The following is a 22,198-nucleotide window of genomic DNA, read 5'->3' on the forward strand; positions in this document are numbered from 1 at the left end:
AGGTCATAGGTACTCTCTGAGACATGGGTGTTCACTGTCTTCTGGCTTGGTCATTGTCTTCCGGCTTGGTAATTTTCTCATAAGCGGCTCATTGTCGGTGGTGTTAATCATTTCCCCACAGTTGATTTGCACCCAGGTAATTGGAACTTGGCTGTCACCATGATGCATAGGCCTCTGTTCGGTCTCCTATCCGCTGTTCCCTAGCATAGCTCCTCTCAGCTTCTGTTTTCTCCTCTGTGAAATGGGAACGCTGAGTTCTACCTGCTCCCCACGATGCGTCCGATGAGGTGATGGGCAAACACAGAATGTACGAGTGAATTATTAAGCCTGTTACTTGGCCTCCTGTTTCACTTAATGCAACTTTGCCTTTATTTCTTCTTTGAAGATTCTTCAAACTTCACGAGAGAAAGTGTGAGCCTATTATCATGACTGTCCCCAGGAAGGTAAGTGCCCAGTTGTCTAGGCAATCCATGTTTTTAAAAGGTTTTAAAAATCCCAGAGCTCCCTTCCTTACCTGTGGATTTCTCCACTGTGTCTCGTGTAGTCTGACCTTTTCCAGGATGACCTGTACCCTGACACGGCGGGGCCCGAAGCGGCGCTGGAGGCGGAAGAGTGGTTCGAGGGGAGGAATGCAGATCCACTCCTCATCTCCCTGAAGCACGGATACATTCCCGGCAAAAACAGGGACCTCAAGGTGGTCAAGAAGAACATTCTGGACAGCAAGCCCACGGCAAACAAGAAGTGCGACCTGATCAGCATCCCCAAGAAGACCGCAGACACGGCCAGCGTGGTAAGGACCGCAGGGCCTGGGGCATGCTGGGCCGGCTCAGCCTGGCCCTCCTGAACACGCCTGCCAGCCTGGGCGTCTGCGGGCACTGTCCCCGCTGGACGGATGGGGTTCAGTAATGGTAACAGGCACTGTTTGTAGGAACCACCTTGATCACGTGACATTTATGAGTTTGACTCCTTTAGCTCTCTTTTTTATGATGACCAGGATAGAAGTCAGTCTGTTACCAATGCCGGGAAGATGAGGTCCCAGGAAGGAGGGAGTGGTGAGAGATTTTAGAAGTTGCTAAGTGTTTGAGTGGCAGAAGGATCTGGGGTGAGTGGGACTTAGAGGCAGAGATGATCCTGGGCATCTTGGCAAGAATTGTTTCAGGGGAGTGATGGAGACCAGAGGCTGACAGTGAAGACCCCTGTGGCCACGGGAGAGCAGGGTCGAGCCAGGGAGGAGAGGGGGCTGGTGTCGGCAGGCTGTAGAATGGAGTTCTGGGGGCCAGGAGGGGCTGGGAATTGTCCATGTGGAGGTGGCAGAGACAAGAGGCAAAGTGCCCTCAGGAGCTAGTGTTTTGACTGTGACCGAGCAAGCCACATGAGGCACCACACCTTTGGGGACTGCAGGGTTTCCTGCAGAAGAATCAGCTCCATGAGGGAGAAACTCAGGCTCTTTAGAGGAGCAGGCAGGGCAAGGAATGTGGTTCCCAAGGACCTTTCTAGGAGCTGATAGGAGCTCAGTAGCCTCTGGCGGGTCACCCGTCACCCTGGTCACATAGAAGATGCTCCTGCTGGAGTTGGCTGATCGGGGTGGTTGGGATGTGGGGCAGCCTTGCAGGGATCAGTCTCTTCCTGCAGTTTCGTTGTGTCCCAGGAGTCTCCATCCAGGTAGGCGCACAGGTGGGGCCAGGAGCCGTGATACACTGTTGCTTTGCTGTGGGTGCCAGTTGGCCCAGCCAGCATTCCTGGCGTTCCTACAAGGCTCAGCCGGGCTGCTGCAGCCTGCCACTTCCAAAATGGGAGGTCACAGTTATACCCCGTGCATTCCACCTGTGCTGAACGTTGCTGCTTTTTAGTCATCCTCTTCCCTCCCCTCTTTTTTTGTTTCCTTAGCAAAATGAAGCCAAATTGGATGAGATTTTGAAAGAGATCAAATCTATAAAAGACACAATCTGCAATCAAGATGAGCGTATTTCCAAGTTAGAACAGCAGATGGCAAAGATAGCAGCCTGAAGGCCCACCCCCACCCCGCAGACGGAGCAGGAACGCGCTCGTGGCTGGTAGTTGGTGTGGTCCCAGGGAGGGCGAGAGGGAGGCACTGCCCCTTGGAGACATTTCAGATCTGTCGACCAGCGATAGGCCACATTCCAGTAAGGACTCAACTCGTCTCCCAAATTTGCAGAAACAAAATGTGGTTTAAAAGCTGAGCTTTTTACCAGAAAGCTTTTTTTGATGTCTTAAGTGTTATGTGACTTGTGAACTTCTAAAAGACAAAAGTGCTACTTTGATAATCCCAGATATTCTGAATTTTAGAAAACCAACCAATTCTGATTCAGTGTCCTGCCCAAGTACCTTTGTTTTTTTTTGTTTTTGGTTTTTTTTTACAAACAGGGACCAATGCCACATTGCTTTTTATATTTCTTTTTTTTTTTTTAATGTTGCCAAAACCAAAAGTAGCTTTTTTTTCTTTGTATTTTGCTACTTTGCAGTATTTGTGTGTGGGGTTTTTTTTTCTCCTTAATTTGAAAGGGACAGCACTGTGTATGTTTATAAACTAAATGAAGATATTATTTTGTATAAACATTCATCTGAGAACAATCAGAGCAGTAGCCACTCTGTGCTGGCTTCTTTGCAGCACAAACCTGGTCATCTTAATGACTGTACAAAAGGAAGACTTGAAAAATCACGTGGATTCATATTCCCACCCCTCCCTTTCCATCGAGTCTTCTGATCAAAAAAAGCTCATATCGAATCGTTTCCTTTCTCTTTTCTAGAAATTGGGTGGTTGTACCAGAATGGAACTTTGCTTCTTGGTTATCCTGTGCTTCAGATGATTATAATCGAACCTAAACTAGCATGTGTTTCTGCGGTTTTGTTACACACATAGAATCTATTACCTTCATCACTTTAACGTCATGTTCCAGATTTTGGTCAGTACTTGACAAGGGTGTCCAGGACGAGGAGCCACACGTGCTGTGAGGTGTTCCTTCTTGTCCCTTTCAGCAGCTGGCCTGGCTCCCGAGTACCCTGGGATGGGGTGAGACAGACTAGGGAACCTGGAGGGAAGCGTTCACCCCACGTGATCCTCTGCTTTCCCGCGTGTCCCGTGCTGCCCCCTCGCTGTGCTAGACAGGTCCCCCACACCCCTGGAGCTCCTGCCCTTTCTTCTCCCTCCTGTATGCAGCCCCCTCTCTCAGGGCTCCCTCGGCCATCCTCCTTCTCCTGCCTTTCGGTGCTAACTGCATTCTGCTAAGCTGAGGCCAGAGGGTGCTGTTGAATATTGATATTGAGACTGGGGAGGAGGGTCGAGAAGGAAGCAGACGTCTGCTGTAGCTTTGATGGTGCAACTGGTCCCTGCGCACCCTCTTCACGAACTCCCCCGCACCCCCCTGCAGCTGCACTGTGGCTGGATCTGAGCACAGAGACTACCCAGCCCCCGGCCAGACACTGATCTCCCATGGCCTGCCCCACTCCTGGGTTAGCTGGGACTTCTCTCCATTTCCATTTTCTCAGAGTGCGTGCTTGAGGAACAAGATTTAAAGAGCCTCTGCTTTGGAAGGGCTGAGGGCCTGTGGTGGAACGGGAATCGTGTCAAGCATTAGGACCACGGCGGGGACGCTTGCACGTGCTCTTGCTGGCGTGGGGACGGTTTGGGACTGGCTGGAAGCGTCTGTGCGCAGGGACCCAGGCTGAGGCAGAGCGTGGCGTCGGTGGGTTGGGCTGCATGGTCAAGCTGTCCTCGTGTCTGAATAGAGAAGAAGGTACCGTGTTCTTTACCAGTCGTGGGATTGCCGTCTCCATGGTTTCAGGGCATCTGAATGTTTGGTGTGGTTTTGTGGGTGCGTGCGTGTGTGTTTTAAATATTAAAGTGGATAATGAGGTGTTAAGAAAACAATAATAGTGATTTATATTCAAACCTGTATGTGTTTCTTTATCAACATAATCTGTTGAGGACCTTCATTTTTAAGATTCAGAAGTGTTCTAAGGTTCAGACACCCAATTAATTAAGTGAACAAAATTGTTGATGGCGGTGAAACACCATAGGGAATGCGGTTCGGAGAGAAGAGGAGGGTGAGGGCGAGTTATCCTGATCTTAGTGTGTAGTGTAGGCTTATTTAATGGACGGGCTCCCTGCCAGTCTCAGTGGGCGCCTCAAGCTCTGTGGATTATTTTTCCTGTTTTGCCTTTTTTTTTTTAAATCCGTGCTATCCCAGAGGAAAACCAGTGAATTACTCCTAGATCGGCTCTTATAGAGCGGCCATCGTATTCTGTCAAAACACTTGCTTCCATTTTCAAAGATAAAAAAAAAAAATCATTGGTTACCAAACGGTGTCCGTGTTTATTTCGCACGCCACTGTCTGTGAGGCAGCACACGGCTTGCTGCCTGACCCAGCGTCTCTGACTCGGTGGAACCACCCTCTCAGGGGGTAAGTACGGGGCACATGTGGGTGGGCCCCGGGTTCCGCAGATGGAGTGGGGTCTATCCTGCCTCCAGCCTCTGCCAGGGGCGGATCTGGGGCAGATAGCCTAGTTTGGATGAGCCCCGAATTGTGAAGGAGGGACGAGACTTGCGTAGAGTTCAAGTGAGAGGAATAGCCACGTCTGGCCACCCAAGGAGCCCACTGCACGGCCACCATGGGTCCCACGACAAGCTGATTCCCTGGGAATGGGGGCCTTGGAAAGCAGCTCTTTCTTCAGTAGGAAGCCCAGTACTCCTGGCTTAGCTGTGCTTTTTATTCCAGCAGAAGGTTTTCAAGGTCACTTGAATTTCTTGGCCCTCTCTCCTCTTCCCTTTTTGCACTGAAACATTGTCCCATGACATCTCAGTGATGGTAGCAAAGAATTTCCCTCCATTTGGTTTTTCTAAATGTCACTATGATGACTACTTGGCACAAAGCCTCCCGTCCTCAAACACCCTCTTCCTGAAGTTGCTGTAGTCTGTGAGGAGAACGGCGGCCAGGGTCGTTGTCAGCCCTTCTGTGGTTGCAGGAAGTGGAAGTCGGCTGCTTCCGTCTGCAGCCCCTCGGTGCCCCCAGTCAGGGGGCAGATGCGTGGTGTGGGGCGTTTACGACCGACTGGTTTCTCACCTTGGCCGCCTTGCTCCTTTGCCAGAAGACCCAGGGTTACCACGTTAGCCCCAGACAGCCAGCCAGGCCCCGTCGAGGGAGAACTTCCGTTTTTTAAAGCCTACTTCCCTTGCTGTACTTGGTGTTCTGTGTCCAGAAGAATTTTGGTTGGCTCTTCAGAATCAGTTAACTCGAAGCAGCCCTTCACTTTCTGCTGATAGCACATTCCCACGTCCTAAAGCCATCATTGGGTCACAGACCCGAGACGGTCAAGGACACACACCTCTCCTTCTGCAGGTGGGCAGCTGCACAGTGCCCTTTGTTCCTTTTTCACATGAAAAATGTTTTTTCCTCCACTGCTGGAGGGAGCGTGTGTAAATTGGTACTCTTGCCGAGGGCAGGTTGACAGGGTAGATCAGGAGTTTTCGATGTTCTTACCTGTTAGCCCAGGATTTTCACCTCTGGGAATTTTGTCCCAAGGACAGTAGCAGGAGGCATGTTTGGGAACTGGAAGAGTGAATATTAGTCCAGCAGATGGTGGCTCAGTTATTAACCACCCCGGAATAGATTGTTTTTGACAAACCCCTTGAGGGATATGTGCCTATCTTGATAATAATGAATATTTCTGTGTAGGGTAAAGACCACAAATGTTGCTATGTAGGGTAGCAGTTGTGGGTAATTTTTCATTAATTGGATTTTTTCTGAATTTCTAAATTTCCTATAAATGTCTTTATTCCCAGAAAGAAGTTATTAAAAGTAATGTATGGGGCTTCCCTGGTGGTGCAGTGGTTGAGAGTCCGCCTGCCAATGCAGGGGACGCGGGTTCGTGCCCCGGTCCGGGAAGATCCCACATGCCGCGGAGCGGCTGGGCCCGTGAGCCATGGCCGCTCTTCCTGCGCATCCGGAGCCTGTGCTCCGCAACGGGAGAGGCCATAACAGTGAGAGGCCCGCGTACCACAAAAAAAAAAAAAAAAAAAAAGTAATGTATGAGTGAGAAATTAATGGTACCTTAAAGCAGGCATCGTAAGTCAGTGGTGGGGAAGGAAGTGGTGGGACATTAAAGTCGCTCTGGGGGCAGGGACTCCTTAGCGCCTCCCAGCAACACCAGTGTCCGTGGTTAATGGGGTCAGTAGTTTTGTTTTCAAATTTAGAAGTAAAAATAAGTCCCTTTTTATCTAGACTTCAGACTGGCAATAGAATAAATCACAAGGGAAAAGATAGGTTGGCTGCGTAAAAATCGAATTACATATTCAATATGTCCAAAAAGCAAAGGCCACAGAAACCGGGAAATATGTTTCCAACCAATACAATATGGGATAATATATTTTAGTATGCTTAATCCGAGTCCCAGCTGCCGCCTCTGTTTGAATGGGATGGTTTCACCTCCCTGGTGGAGTGTGTCCAGTTTTAAGTCCGAGAGGGTCTTGACGTGCAGATAGCAGTGTTCTTTGTCCCACCTCCAGGAATTTAGTCCACCAGCGACTGGTTTAACACAAACTTAGAAGTGGAAGGAGTTTGCTAGGAGACGCTAGTCATAGTGTGCTTGGGGCAAGTTCCTGGAATGGAAAAGTGGAGGGAGAGAAATTACTCCAGGTCCAAAGATCCTCAGGGGTCAGGTGGCTGCCAAGTTTGGTGGATGGGTTGCAACCTTGAGGAAGGTGAGTTGAGAGGCTGGTGGGCTCTTTGAGATTCAGTGTAGTTTCACGTTACTGCATGGAAATGAAACTGGGTGAGAAAGCTGATTTTCAGAGCCTGAGTTCATGAATGGGGGGCGGGGAGTGTTGCGGGGAGGAACCCAGCTCCCGTGAGGGGAGAGCAGTGCCGGTCCAGTTTCCCGGGGAGCCGGGTCAGACCGGAAGTTAATCCACTGAAGCACTCAGCTCAGGAGGTTGGGAAGCAGTTGAAAAGCAAGTGGACGGATCTCTTCTGCTACCAGAATCACTAGGTGCTGAGGTTTTTGTTGTTGTTGTTTTAATGGAGGCTTCCTCATGCTGATCTGAAAGACTCAATGAATATTTTTGGAAAGGATGATGTGGTGGGTTTGGAGCAGCCCTGGAGAGAAACGATTCAGACAAAGGCCCGGCAGACAGTTGTGGGTATAGGGAAAGCTTTGGGTTGAAAGAAACGGACAGTCATCAGTGTCTGAAAGGGGAAGAGCAAGGAGCTGGCCTGGTGTCGGGTGCTCTGCTTGAGGGCTTCAAACACAAAGTTAGTACCTTCCCCACCTTCACGGCCAACTAGTCCAGGTGATGCAGACCGATCACAGTGTGAACGGGTCACACACAGAGTCCCGGGGCCCCTGAGGTGCTACAGCAGCTGAGGGGGCAGGGCAGCCTTCACCTCTTCACAGCCCTGCTATCTTCTCATTACTCGTTTCTAAACCACCTCTCCCCACCATGGTTCCATTCATCTTGGCATTCACTGAGGAAATACGAGATTTTAAGGGGCCTGCAGAAAATTGGAGTGGAGCCAGTGACCAAGTGGCCCAGCCAGGAAACATTGTTTGGACTGAAGCTCAGTTCCCTGAAGGTCGAGAAATCAACCTTCAGGGTTTCAGCAACAAAATCCAAGCTTTGGAGCTCTAAGCGACAAGGTCTGAGAACTGGGAAGTTGCCCCATACATAATAGGAAGTTGTTGCAGGTTCATTTCTGTGCCAAGATGCTATTTGGATTGTAGAAGGTAGGCGAAGCACCTGCTGGTTAACGTACTGCCATTCTCAACCGCAGTTCCCAACGTGACAAGCGCGTTCTTACTGCCCTGGCCAGTTTCTACCAGGGCAGTGGACTAAATGTCACAAAAGACGGCAAGGTGGAGATTCCCATATGGGCATCTGGGCACCTGCCAGAAACCCCCCCTTGTAGAGTGACCAGACTATTGTTTGAACAGCCTTGTAACTGGTTCCTCTACCTCTGCCCGCCTGTTCCCTTTTTTGCTTCCAGAGTGATGTTTTCTAGAACAGAATCTGTCAAGATCTCTGAGAGAGACACAGGTGGTTCCGCTCTTATCTCCAGCTCTTCAGCTTCCCCTAGGAGAGCCCCCTTGACTTGCCCCTTCCTCCCTCCCAGCTGGTTCCTGTCTCCTCTCAGCCACTCGTGTTGGCTCCAGCTTCAAAATACATCCATATTCCAGCTACTTCTCACACCGCTGCTGTAACCCTGCTAGTTCATGCCCCCATCATCTCTGAAATGAGCTGAGCTTCTTCTGTACTGTGTTCTCCAGAGAAACGGAACTAATAAGATGTGTCCATATACATAGTGAGAGATTCATTATAAGAATGGGCTTGCATGATTATGGAGGCCAAGTTCCCATATCTCCAGTCAGCCAACTGGAGACCCAGTGTTTCAGTTTGAGTCCAAAGGCAGCAAAAAACCAAGCTCAGAGGCAGTCAGGCAAGGAGTTCCTGCTTACTGAGCCTTTCTGTTCCAGTCTGGTCCTCCACTGATTGGATGAGGCCTACCCACTCACGCTGGGTAGGGCAGTCTGCTTTCCTCAGTCCACCAATTCAAATGTTCATCTCACCCAGAAACATCTTCACAGACACACCCAGAATAGTACTTGACCAAATTTCTAGGTACTCTGGCCCAGTCAAGTTGACACGTAAAAGTTAACCATCTTCCAAACCAAGCTTCCTGTTGTCCTCTGCTTTAGTCTGTTCTCCACACAGCAGCCAGCGTAACCTCTTAAGGTATGAAGGCAGGGTTGGGTAAGCAAAGGCCCACAGGCCAAATCCAGCCCACTGAGAGTTTCTGTACAGCCTACAAGCTAAGAAGAGCTTTTTCACATTTTGAAATGGCTGGAAAAAAACCCAGTGACAAGTAAAAATTACGTCAAATTCAAGTTTTAGTGTCCATAAATTTTATTGGAACATAGCCACGCCCATTTGTTTGAGCAGCATCTATGGCTGCTTTCACTCTGCACCCTCAGAGTTGAGTAGTTAGAATGAAACCCGATGGTCACAAAGCCTGAAATATTTACAATCTGGCCCTTTAGGAAAAAGTTGGCTGACTCCTGTTTTTAGGCCCAAAACCCTCCATTGGCTTTTCATCCCACTCAATAAGGGCTGTAAGATCCTCACAGTAAGTTGAGGCTGGCCCTCGACCTCCTGACCTCGTCTCCTGATGTCCCCTTGTCACAAGGCCTCCTACCTCTGAGCTTTCACATGTGCTGTTCTCTCTGGACCACCCATCCTTCCCCCCACCCCCAGTGTCTGCAGGGCTCATAACACCTATCACCACCAGCTCTATCAACTCATTGAGTTTCTGTCTCTCCCAAATTGAATGAGAACAGGACGGGAACTTGACTGTGGTATCCCTAGATTCTGGCATATGGTGTGAATAAATACTTGTTGAATGAGTGAATTGAAAATATAGACATTATTATCTGAGATGGGGATACCTATGGGATTATCTGGGCAACAGTGCTTTGCTTCCAGATTATGACCCTCCCCTGACCACAATCCACCCCAGGCTGGACCGGCAAGCCCGCCACCTTCCGTGCCGGCAAATCTGAGTTCTCCTTTACGAAGGCCTGGGATTTGGGGGTGCAGGGAGCTAGCAGGCAGGACAGGTACACAGTGATGGAGAAAGCGCTCTGGGTCCCTTCTGTTCCCTAAGTCCATGCCCGAGATCCTGCTGCACGAGTTACCCCAGGAATCCTACTGCCACCTAAGCCGGTTTGAGTTGAGTTTGTCTGCAACCAAAACTCCTGCCTCATGCAGCTCTGTCTCCCTCATCAGAGCCCCTTGAGTTCCGAGGTCCAGAGTTCTTCATCTTTGTACCTTTAGGGCCAAGCCCAGGCTTGGGGTGGCTCCTTGGAGACATTGATTTCTTCAGCTGCTGTGCTCCTTGGAAAACCCATGGCGTCTGGAGCACTTTAGATTTGACTGCCATCTGGCCTTCTAGGCCTGGGACCAGCCCCTGCGCTGGCCACTGTCCACCCTAAGCTGACCCAGTGAGCCCTGGAGAGTCCCTGTCCACTCTGGAGGACTGGCTTACTTTGCAGACTCCCATCCCAGCCGCCAGCTCCTGAGAGGCAGCCAGAATCGGGCTGAACGTGAACTCCTCAAAGTTCTGTTCCCATTTGAGAGGGGAATTGTTGCAGGAAGGGGGACCCCTTCCAGGGCCCAAGAGTGGACTCTTGTCTAACAGTCAGAAATGAACTGTCCGAGGAGGCACACGTGCTGACAAAGCAAGAGGCTTTATTGGGAAGGGACGCCCAGGTGGAGGGCAGCAGAGTGAGGGAACCCAGAACTGCTCTGCCACGTGGCTCGCGGTCTCGGGTTTAATGGTGATGGGGTTAGTTTCCGGGTCGTCTCTGGCCAGTCATTCTGACTCATGGTCCTACCCGGTGGCACACGCGTCACTCAGCCAAGATAGATTCCAGCGAGAAGGATTCTGGGAGGTTGGTAGGGACATATGGACCGGCGTCTCCTGACCTTTCCCGAATTATTCTGGTTGGTGGTAGCTTGTCAGTTCTGCATTCCTCACCAGGAGGTCCTGTTGCCAGGCAACTCATGCAAGTGGTTACTATTGGGCCTTGCCAGGGAGGGCAGTTTGGGTCATTGGTTCCCCTAACAGAATGACGTCCTGGCTGTGGTGGCGCCCAAAGCGGCCGTTTCCCCTTCGGACATTCAAATCAACCCATGGCAGCCTGTGAGCCCTCCCTTGGGTCAAAGAGGGTGTGTGGGGAGGAAGAAGGGAAGGGCAGGCATTTGGGTTTGGTTCCCCTCTGCCTCTCCAGGGCTGGGCCTTTTATTAGAATATCCCTGTTCTCTGTTTCATGAGACCTTTGCTTTCACTTGAACAAAGTGTCCTGTGGGTAAATTTGAAAACTGCTGCGCTGCCAGCTGGACTCGTGTTTGTCTGAGAGGAAGCCACAGGTTTTGCAGTCTGGCCCACCTGGGCCCTTCCCTGAGGCCCAGCTTCCTAGGAGGCATGATGGCCACTTAGGAAGGCAGGCATGATTCTATGGGACGCCACCCCGTTTTCCTGCAGTTTTTTCCATTTTCAGGGAAATGGGCATAGGGTCCTACAGGAAGTGGACATCTTGTGAGGGAGGGGCCCCACGGGTCCCCAGCAAATTACAAAGATGATTGGATCTCAGCTACTCCTGGCCTGTCCTTGCCTATCCACATATTTCCAGAAGTCCACAAGTGTTTTTTTGTTTGTATGTTTTTTCTCGTTTTCCTCAATAACTGACCAGCTTATGTCTGGTGAATACCACGATGGAGCTAAGTTCTGCTGGCTTTGGCCACCTAATGTTCTCTTTGTCTCTATGGTATTAAGTTTCATAAGGACGGTTTCCCACCGCACTCCACAACCAGAAACGACTAAGGAGCAACAACCAGATAGGCCTCTGCACAAGCAGAGCTGTACAGGCAGTGGTGAGGCCGTTGGGACTGGGTGCCCACCGTGAGGCTGTGACCGTCACCATGTGGCAGCTGCGGCACTTTTGCCCATCAGCTGACGGAAGCACGACCGCATTTAGCGCACAAATGATCGTCTAGGAGGGTCCGAGTATAAGGAGGTTGTGGACTGTTTGGATATCAAATCCTTCGTCGTCCAGTTGGCGGCCCAAGGAGCCACGCCGTTCCCTTTAAGGTGGGGCTGCTCCAGCAGTAACAGGCTTTAGTTAATGCCCAGGACCACATTTTCCCAAAAGGCCCATAAATGGGCCTTTGTTCCCAGGCTAGCCCACCACTGGACTCTGGTAGAGAAAGGAACTTAACACCCATTGGCTTTGCTGATTGTAATTCCTGCTCCACACCCCAGCTGCTCACTTCAGGTTAGAGGGTGGTGGGGAGCATTGCATCCCCTTGGACCAGTCATCGCAGGCAGGCCCAGCCAGGAAAAGCTGGAATTACTTGCATATTTATTCAACAACCTTTTATCTGATTGAATGCAGGCTCTGTAATCAGACAGCCTGGGTTCAAACCCTGATTCTGCCACTAACTAGCTGTGTGACCTTAGGCAAATTACTTAATCTCTCTGGGCCTTGGTTTTTCTCATCTATAAAATGGGAATACTAATAGTACCTACCTCGTGGGGCAATTGTGACAATGAAACAAATTAGCATATATCAAGAGCCTAGGACACTCTGTGGCACAGAGAAGCACCTGATAAATGTTAGCAGTTTTTATTCCTATGTGCCAGGCTCTGTGCTTGGCCCAGGAGATGCCACAGTGAACAAAACAGACATGGTTTTCTCCTGGGGCTTCGGGGGAAATAGACATTTATTAGATAATCCCATGTACATTGGAGAGGGGCACAGGGTTCTGAGATTGCAGAATGGGGCAGGGTGGGCAGGACAGGCTTTTTCTGAGGAGGGGGCACATGAACTGGGTCTGAAGAGTGGGGAGGGGTTACCCAGGTGATGACCAGTAAAGACTGCTCCAGGCAGCAGGAACTGCACATGCAAAGACCCTGTGTCAGGGGGAAACATAAAAGGAGCTAGAAAAGAGCCGGAGCAGAGAACAAGGGGGCATGTGAATGAGATGAGACCAGGGGTGAGGGGGGTGGTTAAGCATTGCCAGCCATGCTGGTGATTTGAGTCTTTATTCTAAAAACAATGGGGAGCCATTGAAACCTGCATAGGGAGAGAGTTCCTGCACTTGGAGCAAAGAAGGGGCTTCTGCTCTTATTCATTGAGGAATGGCATCCTGAAACCTATGGCAGGCTTTGCTCTTGAGTTTTAGGGTAAATGGACTCAGGGAGTCAAAGAGGTGAGGCAGTTGGCCTCCGCGTATGTTGGCAGCCCTACCTGTTTACTCTCAGGCCTTAACTGAGTCCTTCCATTGTTTTGCACTAAGCATTCAAATCTCCATTTTCCAGATGAGCCAACCTCAGAGAGCTCAAGTGAATTCCCTAAAGCCACACACAGAAAATGTGAAGCAAGGACCCAATTCTCCTGATTCTTAGGGCTGTGTTTTCTACCTGGCTGCATTCAGTGGCCCTACCTGGTAGCTTTGGGCCTGACCACTAACCTGAAGGCCCCAAGAGGACAAGGACAGTGTGTGTCCTGCTTGTGGCTTATCCCAGTGCCCGGCGCTTGTCAGGGCTCAATAAATGTGCCCTGCACTGAGAAAGCCAGCAGTGTAGTCTTAAGGGGACCAGTGTTTCTTTCTGCCCATCAGTGGGGACCAGGTGGGTCCCTTTTCCAATCTGGTTCTCCTCATAGCCAGTGACTCCCATTTTTCTAGGCCAGGGGTCAGCAAACTGCAGCCTGTGGGACAAATTCACCTGTTTTTGTAAATGAATTCCACCTGGTTTTGTAAATAAAATTTTGTTGGGACACAGCCATGCTCATTCATTTACATATGGACCACAGCTGTTTCCATGTTACAACTGCAGACTTGAATAGTTATTGACAGAGCCACAAAACTGAAAAGATTTGCTCTCTGGCCCTTTACAGAAAAAGCTCCCTGATTCTGTTCTAGGGAATGCATTGTTCTCTTGAGAGTTTAGTCTGTGATATGAGCAGGTTCCTAAACCCCTCCAGAGAATCTTCCACGGAGATCTTCCGTAGTCAGGCTGAGGAGCATTTGGAGAAGTGATATCGTTGGTCCCATCGCTGTGGCCGGGGGGCATTGGGAAACCATGGCTGGCAGCCCCGAAAAACACAAGCTTAGGGGGTGGGAGGAGCTGTCCCCCAAAGACCCCATAAGGATAGAAACAGACAAAAGCAGCAGATTGTCTAGCCATCCTGAAATGTAGGGTGTCTGTAAAGTCCTTGTAGAATTTAAAATCTGTTTCCTGATAATAAAGCTGACATATACATCATTATATACATTTTTCTATTTAAAATTATAGAAAAGGAAAATAGGAAGGGCCACTGTCATGCTTACAGGGCACTGTAAGCTTTTTTTTCAGTCCATCCTCTAAGCACCCACACCCCTGAAAGTATGCTGTTTACATTCTTATACCCCTGCTTTTACACCTAACAAGGGGTGAGTTTACAGGCATTCAGCATAGAGGGGACTTTAACACCTGCGTCTTATCCCATTAGGGGACAGGTTTCCATTGCATGGGACGTGAATGTTTCTTCCCAGTGTTTCTTAGGTGAAATACCATTGCTTCAATCTTTGAGGGCATTCTGGAGTACTTTTCTGGGTTCCGTTTGTGGAAGTGGAAACCTGCTCACTTTGAATGCTTGCATCTTACAGGTGTTTATGTGCCACGAGGTGTGCTGTACTTTTATGGTCTTCGCACAGGCACCAAGAACCAGTATCCTCTTAGCAATATTTCCTCCTCTGCAAGGCAGATTTAGCGGCACAAGTCTTCCCTTGACATAGCTTTACCTGCTGCTAAGTTATTGCCTTCCCCCTTACATAGAGCACTTGCTGGTATAGAGAAGATGCACCAGCACTCAAATACTCAGCCAGCACGATCCCAGGCCAGGGGTGGAGGTTGGGGGCTTTTTTCTGTCTCCCTGGACTCTGTGGCTGACTCTGTGTGACCTTGAGAAAGGCACAGCCTTGCTCTGAGTCTCAGCATCCCCACCTCCAAAGGCTGCTGTGAGCCTACAAGAGGATAGATGCACAGCGTCTGGCGCAGAGCAGAGGCCAAGGAAATGTTAAGCGTTTGTATTACGAGGCTTTGCAGGTGAGGAAACTGAGGCTCCAGAGAAGTGACTTGCCTAGGTCACGCAGCTTGTAAAACGCCAGTTACGAGGCCCCTGATCTTGAGAGTGGTCCCTTCCAGGGCACTGCTCCTGGCTGGTTCTCAAAGCTCACAGGGGCATAAGGGACTGGGGGCTGGACAGTGGCAGAATTAACTTTTCCCCAGGCTGTGCCCAGATCTTCTGAGAAGCAGCTTGTAGCTGCATGGGGGTCAGGGAGGAAAGGAGGCGTCTGGGAGATGCGGGGCTCTGCATCTGCTTGCTCTAGACCCCCTGGCCAGTACCCCACCCCAGTGCCGCAGGTGAAGCTAACAGCCTCTGATACCCCATTCAGAAAAGAACAGATGATCAGGTCCCCTGGCCCTGTGGCCTGGGAGGGGCTGGTCCCTGCTCTAGGACAACCAACTCATCCCACTTTGCCTGGAGCTGACCTAGTTTTAGTACTGGAAGTCCCGTATCCCAGGAGCCCACTCAGTCCCGGGCAGGCCGGGATGGTCAGTCACGCTCTGTGTAGACTGTCAGCCCAGACAGTCTGGGTCTTGCCTGCTGCAAAGTCATGGATGTTCCCCTCTCCACCCTGACAGGTGGGCGATTGGCCCGCTGGAAGTTCCTGTCAGAGCCACCCTCGTGCCCCTCTGACTTGGCCATCAGCATCCTCCCCAGTTCTTGGAGGACCTTCCATCTTTGGAGGTTTCCTATTTTATAGATAGAGAACTGGGACCTGGATGGGGGGAAGTCACCCCAGGGTCACACAGGTCCCTGACTCCTGGTCCGCTCACTCTCCTTGACCGCTGCATCTTAGGGATCTTGCCATCGGCTTCACACCTGTGGGTCTGGTGATGGGCTGTTGTTCAGGATGCGCTGGGATTCGGGGTGGACATCCGGGGCAGATCCTAGCAGAGAGACTGTCCCGCCCCCAAAGTGCTTGTGAACCCAGGCTAGAAGAGACGTACCTGGAATGCTTATGGTCGGGGAGTGGCCTTCCTCTCCTGGGTAAGGCTTTCAGAGTTTCTCAGCCCCTGCCCCGGAGGGCTGGCTACTCCCCCACCTGCTGGGGAGGAGCGGGAAGCTCTGAGTGTCTCCCTTCCTCTTTGGGGACTTCAGTTTCCCTGTCTGTACAGACTGAGTTTTGGGCCCCTTCCAGCTGTAGCTTCCTAAAGTGATCAAGGTTCTGTCATGTGAACAACCCACTGGGGCTCTGATTTTCAGTTTAAAACAACCTGTGTGCAAGGCAGGATGTGAACCTCTCTCTGCATGTGTCCTGAGCCCCACCTTGTACAAAGCCACTGGCCAGACCCTGGGAGACAGCCCTTCCTCCTTGGCTTCCTTGAAAGTCTGTGCGTTCTCAGGCCTCCCGGCCATGGCTCCTGCTCTACGCTCTCCTTGGGCTGCTGCTTTCCCCCTGGGCTGCCCGCCCAGCCCACCCCTACTTGTCATCTCAAGGGCCACTTCTCCTTGGAAGAGTCTCCTGACAACTCCCCCCCGACCCAGGGTGGGTTAGGGGCCCCTCCCTGGCTCACCCCGGGGTGACGTGACCATACTGTGTCCTAACGGTCTGTTTACCTGTTTACTTGCTGGCTTCCCCACCATCCTCCTTTGCATCTGGTCACTCCCTCCCTTCCAGGATGGGTGCCCTCTCACCTCCACACTCCATCCCCGTGGAGTAGTGCTGTGGCATTTCTCAGCTTGGGCCGACCCCTCCCCCACCAACTACCCCTCCCCCGCAAGTTTCCATGTGGTTCTAGGTGTTTTCATGGTTACAGGAACCCAAGAGTGGCCTCGGGCTCAGCAGGGCCCTTTCTCCTACTACACACCCAAGCTTGATCAACGTCCCCAAAGCTGCAACAAACAAGGAGGTGTGGGCCGTCACGTGGCCTTGAGTAACCACACTTTTGCTTCCTTCTTTTACACACGGCCGTTGGGGGTTGGAGCGGTCTGAGACCACAGCAGAGGTGCCACAGCCGTGCTTGGCAGCACAGGCTGGGTCCTTGTTACTAAAGCAGAGAAGCCGCTTCTCCTGGGCCCACGAGGCAGCCATCTCATGCTCTGCTGAGCACGGTAAGTACCAGCTTGCAAAAACCACAGGGAGTGGCTGGGTGGCAGGGTCTCCAGGGACCAGCAGGCCTGCCTGACAGCCAAGGGCGGGCTGGGGGGCAGCCCTGGGCAGAGCCTGAGCTGCAGCCACTGGAAAGGACACCCCAAAGCCCTGGGCACTCGGGATTGAGGTCTGCCTGGAGTTGGTAGCCTTATTCTGCTGTCTCTTCCGGATCCTGCTCTGCCTTTCCTGTCAGGTTTGCCAGCAGCTGCAGGTTTAGGGGCTACTCTGAATTCAAAAAACTGGAGAAATCAGGAGCATTTCCCTAAAAATCATCCTACTCCTTCTTTCATGGTTGGGAAGCCAAAGCCCAGAGAGGTGAAGGGATTTGCTCAGGCTATGGGTCCATAAAAACAGTGTTTCCAAACTGTGTTCTTCACATTCTTATAGGATTGAGAAAATGGTGCTTGTCCACAGCAAATTATTAAAATATTAGTTTTAAGATACTACTGCTAGCAAAGGAGAAAAGAATAATGATTAGAATACTCTGATTACTTTTGTATCTGGGGTGCTTTAGGGGCATAAAAGAGAATGGTGGGGGGCTGGTAGCTAAAGCAGTGTCCCCTTACACACACACACACACACACACACACACACACACACACGCCCATAGACAAGGATCAGGGCAGGCAGGCTCTGGTCTCCTGGAATTCTTTTTTCCTCAGGAGGTGGCTCCCCGGCCCCCCAGGCAGGCCACACCCTACGTGGTAGATGCCTCCCTCACTGGGCGTGGCCGGCAGACAGGGGAGATTGAAACTCAATGGAATGGGCTGGGATGCCAGGCTGAGCATTCCCTGGGAACCTAGGCCTTCAGAGGGGCCAGGGAATCATCTGAGAACCCTGCCCCCTTTTTACAAATGAGAAAACCAAGGCTCAGAGGGGGGAAGCAGCAGCCCATGGCAGCATGGCTGGGCGGTGGCCGAGCTTGGACTTGTGGTGGCCCCATCTGGCTGCAGGACGCTCGTGGAGCCCACAAAGACCCAAGGCCTCTGTCTCTCTGTCTCCTTTGCTGAGCTGGAGCAGGAAGACAGTGGGGGTGGCCTCTGGCTAGAAGGAAATACGATTGTTACCTGTTGTACTTCTTGCTGCAGGACAGGCCACTAAATCAAGAGGCAAGGTGTTGGGGCAAGGAATAGTGACTTTATTTGGAAAGCCAGCAGACTGAGAAGATGGCCCACTAGTGTCCCAAAGAACCTTCTTACCTGAGTTAGAATTCAGGCTTCTTGTATCCTAAAAGGGGAGGGGGTGTGGCTGGTTGTTGCAAACTTCTTGGTGCTGGAATCCTTTGTTCTTGCAGCTGTCCACATAGTTCTGGTTGCGATGTTCCTGTAAACCTCCAACAAGACAATTGTTATTTTCTGTTCTGCAACTTTTTAATCTCTATATGAATGGAAAAGTGTTATACCTTTAAAGGTCAAGCCCGGGAATATTTCAACCTATAGATGACATTCTTTTACAAAGGTGGAGAGCCAGTAGGACTAAGCAGAGGCAACAGAGCACAAAGGTTAGAGCTAAAGGAATAGATCCAACATGGAGTCAGGTTTGTTCTTCTCTGTTAAAATTCCCTACTGTCAATTCCATTCCACAATCTTGCAGGATAAGGGGCGACGACCACTCTGGCTACTTCCTGCTGAACAGGGGCAAGGAGGGGGTGATGGTGGAATGGAATTTATCAACTTGGAACTGGTAGTATTCCCGAGTCCTAGGCTGGGTATAAGCAGTTTGCATTATGAGGATACTGCTCCCCCTTTTTATGGCCCTGTCACAACACTTAGACAAGCACTTGAACATATATATAAACTCCAGCACTTGGGATGAGGGCACCTAGGCTGCTCTGCCCTGAGCTGTCTTTGCATATTTCCCCTGTTGGCCACACAGATAGCTTTATTAAAGCATTTCCTTTCCAACAAGTACAAGTGAAATGGGAGAGTAAAGTCATTGTTACTTATCTGGTAGGAGGCTGGTAGGATCTTAACAGCAACTTAAGATCTTCTGATGGCTTGCAAGTCCAAGTCTGCAGACCTATTGGCTACAGATTCTCCTGCCTGGACAGACACCTATAATGGCCTACCATCCAATATTTCAAAAGGGCTTAATTTAAGCTTGCTTCTGGGAGCCGCTCTAATCTGTCGCAGGGCAACTGGCAAGGCCTTATCCCAAGATAAATGAGTAGTTTCCAATCAATATGATACCTGTCGGGTTATACTTGTAGACAACAGCAAGCCCATTGTCACTTTGGTGTTAAGCAATCCAAATTGAGGAATAATTTGCCTTTCCTGGGGCACCATCAGCCCACACTTCTCATCTTACCTTTCTGTAGACCTCAGGGGGATCAAGTTCTGTCTGTTTTTCTGAATTTTCTAGGAGAGCCCTCTGTAGGTGTTAAAGCATGTTCTGGTGGGACTCTGATATCAAGTTGTCCTGGTGAAAAAGTCACTTGAGCCTTCAGTTTACAGAGGCAATCTTGGCCCAGGTGGGGGATAGGGCATTCAGGCATGTACAAGAAACTACGTTTTAATATCAGATCTCCTAATTGACACTCCAGTGGTTTGAAATAAATTGTCAGCTCTGTACTTCCCCTGATACCCCAGTGACTGGGGTAGATGGGATGTTCTCTGTGCCAACTTAGTGTTTAGCATGGAATACGTTGCCCTTGTGTCTACCAGAAAGTCAATCAGTTTTCTTCCCACTGTCAGGTTTACCTGGGGCTCCTGTGGGGATATTTGAATTGAGTGTCATAAATCCAGAGGAGCCCCTGGGTCTCTTCATTCATCATCTAAACATTCTTCCCTCTCTACATCTGAGAGGCCCCACTCCTTTCCTTTTTTAGCCCTCCTTTTTAAAAAAAAATTTTTTTAATTGAAGTATAGTTGATTTACAATGTTGTGTTAGTTTCAGGTATACAACACAGTGATTCAGTTATACATATATTTATATCTATTCTTTTTCAGATTCTTTTCCCTTATATGTTATTACAAAATAGTGAGTATAGTTCCCTGTGCTATACAATAGGTTCTTGTTGTTTATCTATTTTATTTATAGTAGTGTGAATATGTTAATCCCAAACTCTTAATTTATCCCTCCCCCACCCCTTTCCCCTTTGGTAACCACAAATTTGTTTTCTATATCTGTGGGTCTATTTCTGTTTTGTAAATAAGTTATTTTGTATCTTGTTTTTGAGATTCCACAAATAAATGATATCATGTGATATTTGTCTTTCTCCGGCTTACTTCACTTCATATGATAATCTATAGTTCCATCCATGTTGCTGCAAATGGTATTATTTGGTTCTTTTTAGGGCTCAGTAGTATTCCATTATATATATATATACCACATCTTCTTTATCTATTCATCTGTTGTTGGACATGTACGTTGCTTCCACGTCTTTAGCCCTCTTGTTCTTTAATTGCAGGCATTCTCTCTCTCAGTGTCCTTTCTCTTTACAGTAAGTGCATCGTTCTTTACCTAGTGCTGGCTTATCTTTCTCAGAGCCTCCTGTCTTCCAGGGATCCAATGCAACAATTAGAAAAGTACATTTCACCTTGTGCCTTCTTTTTCTGTTTGTGTTCTCTGCTGTTGAATACCTTAAAAGCAAAGTCTACCAACTGAGAAAGATTCATTCCAAATGCACCATCTAATTTTTGTAACTTTCTCCTGATATCTGGGGCACTTTGCCCGATAAAGTTCATGTTTACCTTTCTAGTATTTTTAGGGCCCTTGGGATTGGCATCAGTATAATGTCTGTAGGTCTGATAAATCCTTTCCAAAAATTCAGAGTGGTCTTCATTTGATTTGTGCTGAATTTCTTGAATATTTTCAGACTTTTTTGTTTTGGGACCCCTTTTCAAAGCCCTGCCAAGGTGCACTTAGGGCAGTGCTCTAAAAAGGGCGTTGCTGCCTCACTGAGGATCCCAATTTGGTTCAACTGTGGGTGCTGCCAGGTGGGCTTTGGGTGTACCATTTGGGCCCATTAGGTGGAGCTGGTACGCTTCTTCCCTGGCCTTATCAGTGACCATCCTCCTTTCATCTCCTGTAAGGATCATGTTGAGAAGAATGTGTATGTCTGTCCAGGAAGGGTGATGGGTGGCAAAAATGGAAGCAAACAATTCTGTCATTCGGAAAGGATTCTCCCTATAAGGAGGATTGTCCAATTAAACAAGTCCAAGGTTGACAAGGGACTGTGCATGCACAGAAACCCAGCCAGGTGGCCATTTTCATTCATGCACCCTACGGGGTAATTGCCCTGCTCTGGGATGGCTCCCAGTCCAAATTGGGTGCCCTGTTGGGTCTTAGATGGTGATACCAGATAAGGTCCCTGGGCCCAGGAAAGTAATTGATCCCTATAAGGAGAGGGAGCCAGTCTGACCACTCCCTGAGCCCCAGGGTTGGGAACTGGGGCTGGAGCAAGAAGAATGGGAGGCAGTGGAAGAGGTGGAGGTACTGGCATAGTGGCTGGAGTGGCTGGGACCCAGCTCAGCCAGGGGAGCGTTTAAGGTTTGGAGCAATGTATCCTCATTCTTGTTCCCTTCCTTTTCTTCCTGTGTGACAGCTCTTGCCTCGGGTTTCTTTTCAAGCCTTTACACCGTAAGGCGACAACTGTCTGACTTTTTCTCATCCTGATGTAATAGCGCAAATGCTTGCATGTAGGGGATTTTATCATTCTTCCCTGCTTCTTCACAGAATAGCTCTAATTTCAGGATTGTATTGTAATTTAGAGAGCCATTCAAAGGCCACCATTCCTTAGATCCTAACAGGTACTGTGGCCACACACTGTTACAATAAAATATCATCTTCCTCTTACTCATGGGTTCATAGCTGTAATCAGACCACTTATCCAACATGCACCCCAGAGGACTTTCTTTAGGGATAGTTGAAATATTCCCCATCCTTTAAAGACAGAAATACAAGATGGAGTCGGGCTTATGCTTCTCTGTTACAGATGGCTGGTGTGTGTCTGTGTGTTGGTCCATCTGTCTACAGACAGACAGATATCCCCTGAAAATTGTCAGTGTTAAACTAAAACCAGGTGTAAGTCTCAGTGAATTCATTTGTGAAAGGACCTCACTTCCTCCGTACCAGGCTAGCAAATTTAGGTACGACAGTTGAGAGGTGGGTTTTTTGGAGGGTGGGAGGGAAGGCAAAAGAAATCTTAGCTATCACTATGGTTTGTGTCCCTGTAAAGGGTCACAGAACATTCAACAGATTTATCTGCAGTATTAAAATTTCATGGGGGCAGGTGGTAATTAGGAAAAGCAATGTCTGGAAAGGCTCCTTGATAGGGCTGGGGTAATTGATTAGAAAAGGTTGGGAAGTGCAGGATGACAAATGTGAGGCCAAAATCCTGCAGGTGGCACGTCCTGTGCAACAGTATGCCTGTTGCCCAGCCTCACTCCTGTGTCCACTCCTGCAACACGCCTTTAATGAGCC

At 49.6% G+C, this 22,198-nt stretch overlaps 1 protein-coding gene across 2 annotated transcripts in view; it reads left to right on the forward strand.

The window, feature by feature from the left end:
- The window catches only part of CORO1C (coronin 1C), an 84,981-nt gene extending 80,615 nt beyond the window's left edge, over positions 1-4,366 (forward strand). For both annotated transcript variants that reach the window (XM_082667101.1, XM_082667100.1), the window contains exons 9-11: positions 386-443; positions 545-790; positions 1,888-4,366. In XM_082667101.1, the coding sequence (XP_082523227.1) occupies positions 386-443; positions 545-790; positions 1,888-2,007 (424 nt within the window). In that variant the 3' untranslated portion in view covers positions 2,008-4,366. The remainder of the gene's footprint in view (positions 1-385; positions 444-544; positions 791-1,887) is intronic.
- Positions 4,367-22,198: the final 17,832 nt, after the last annotated feature.

The sequence above is a fragment of the Grampus griseus genome, assembly GCF_964374135.1.
Source record: "Grampus griseus genome assembly, chromosome: 12".
NCBI classification, from domain to species: domain Eukaryota; kingdom Metazoa; phylum Chordata; class Mammalia; order Artiodactyla; family Delphinidae; genus Grampus; species Grampus griseus.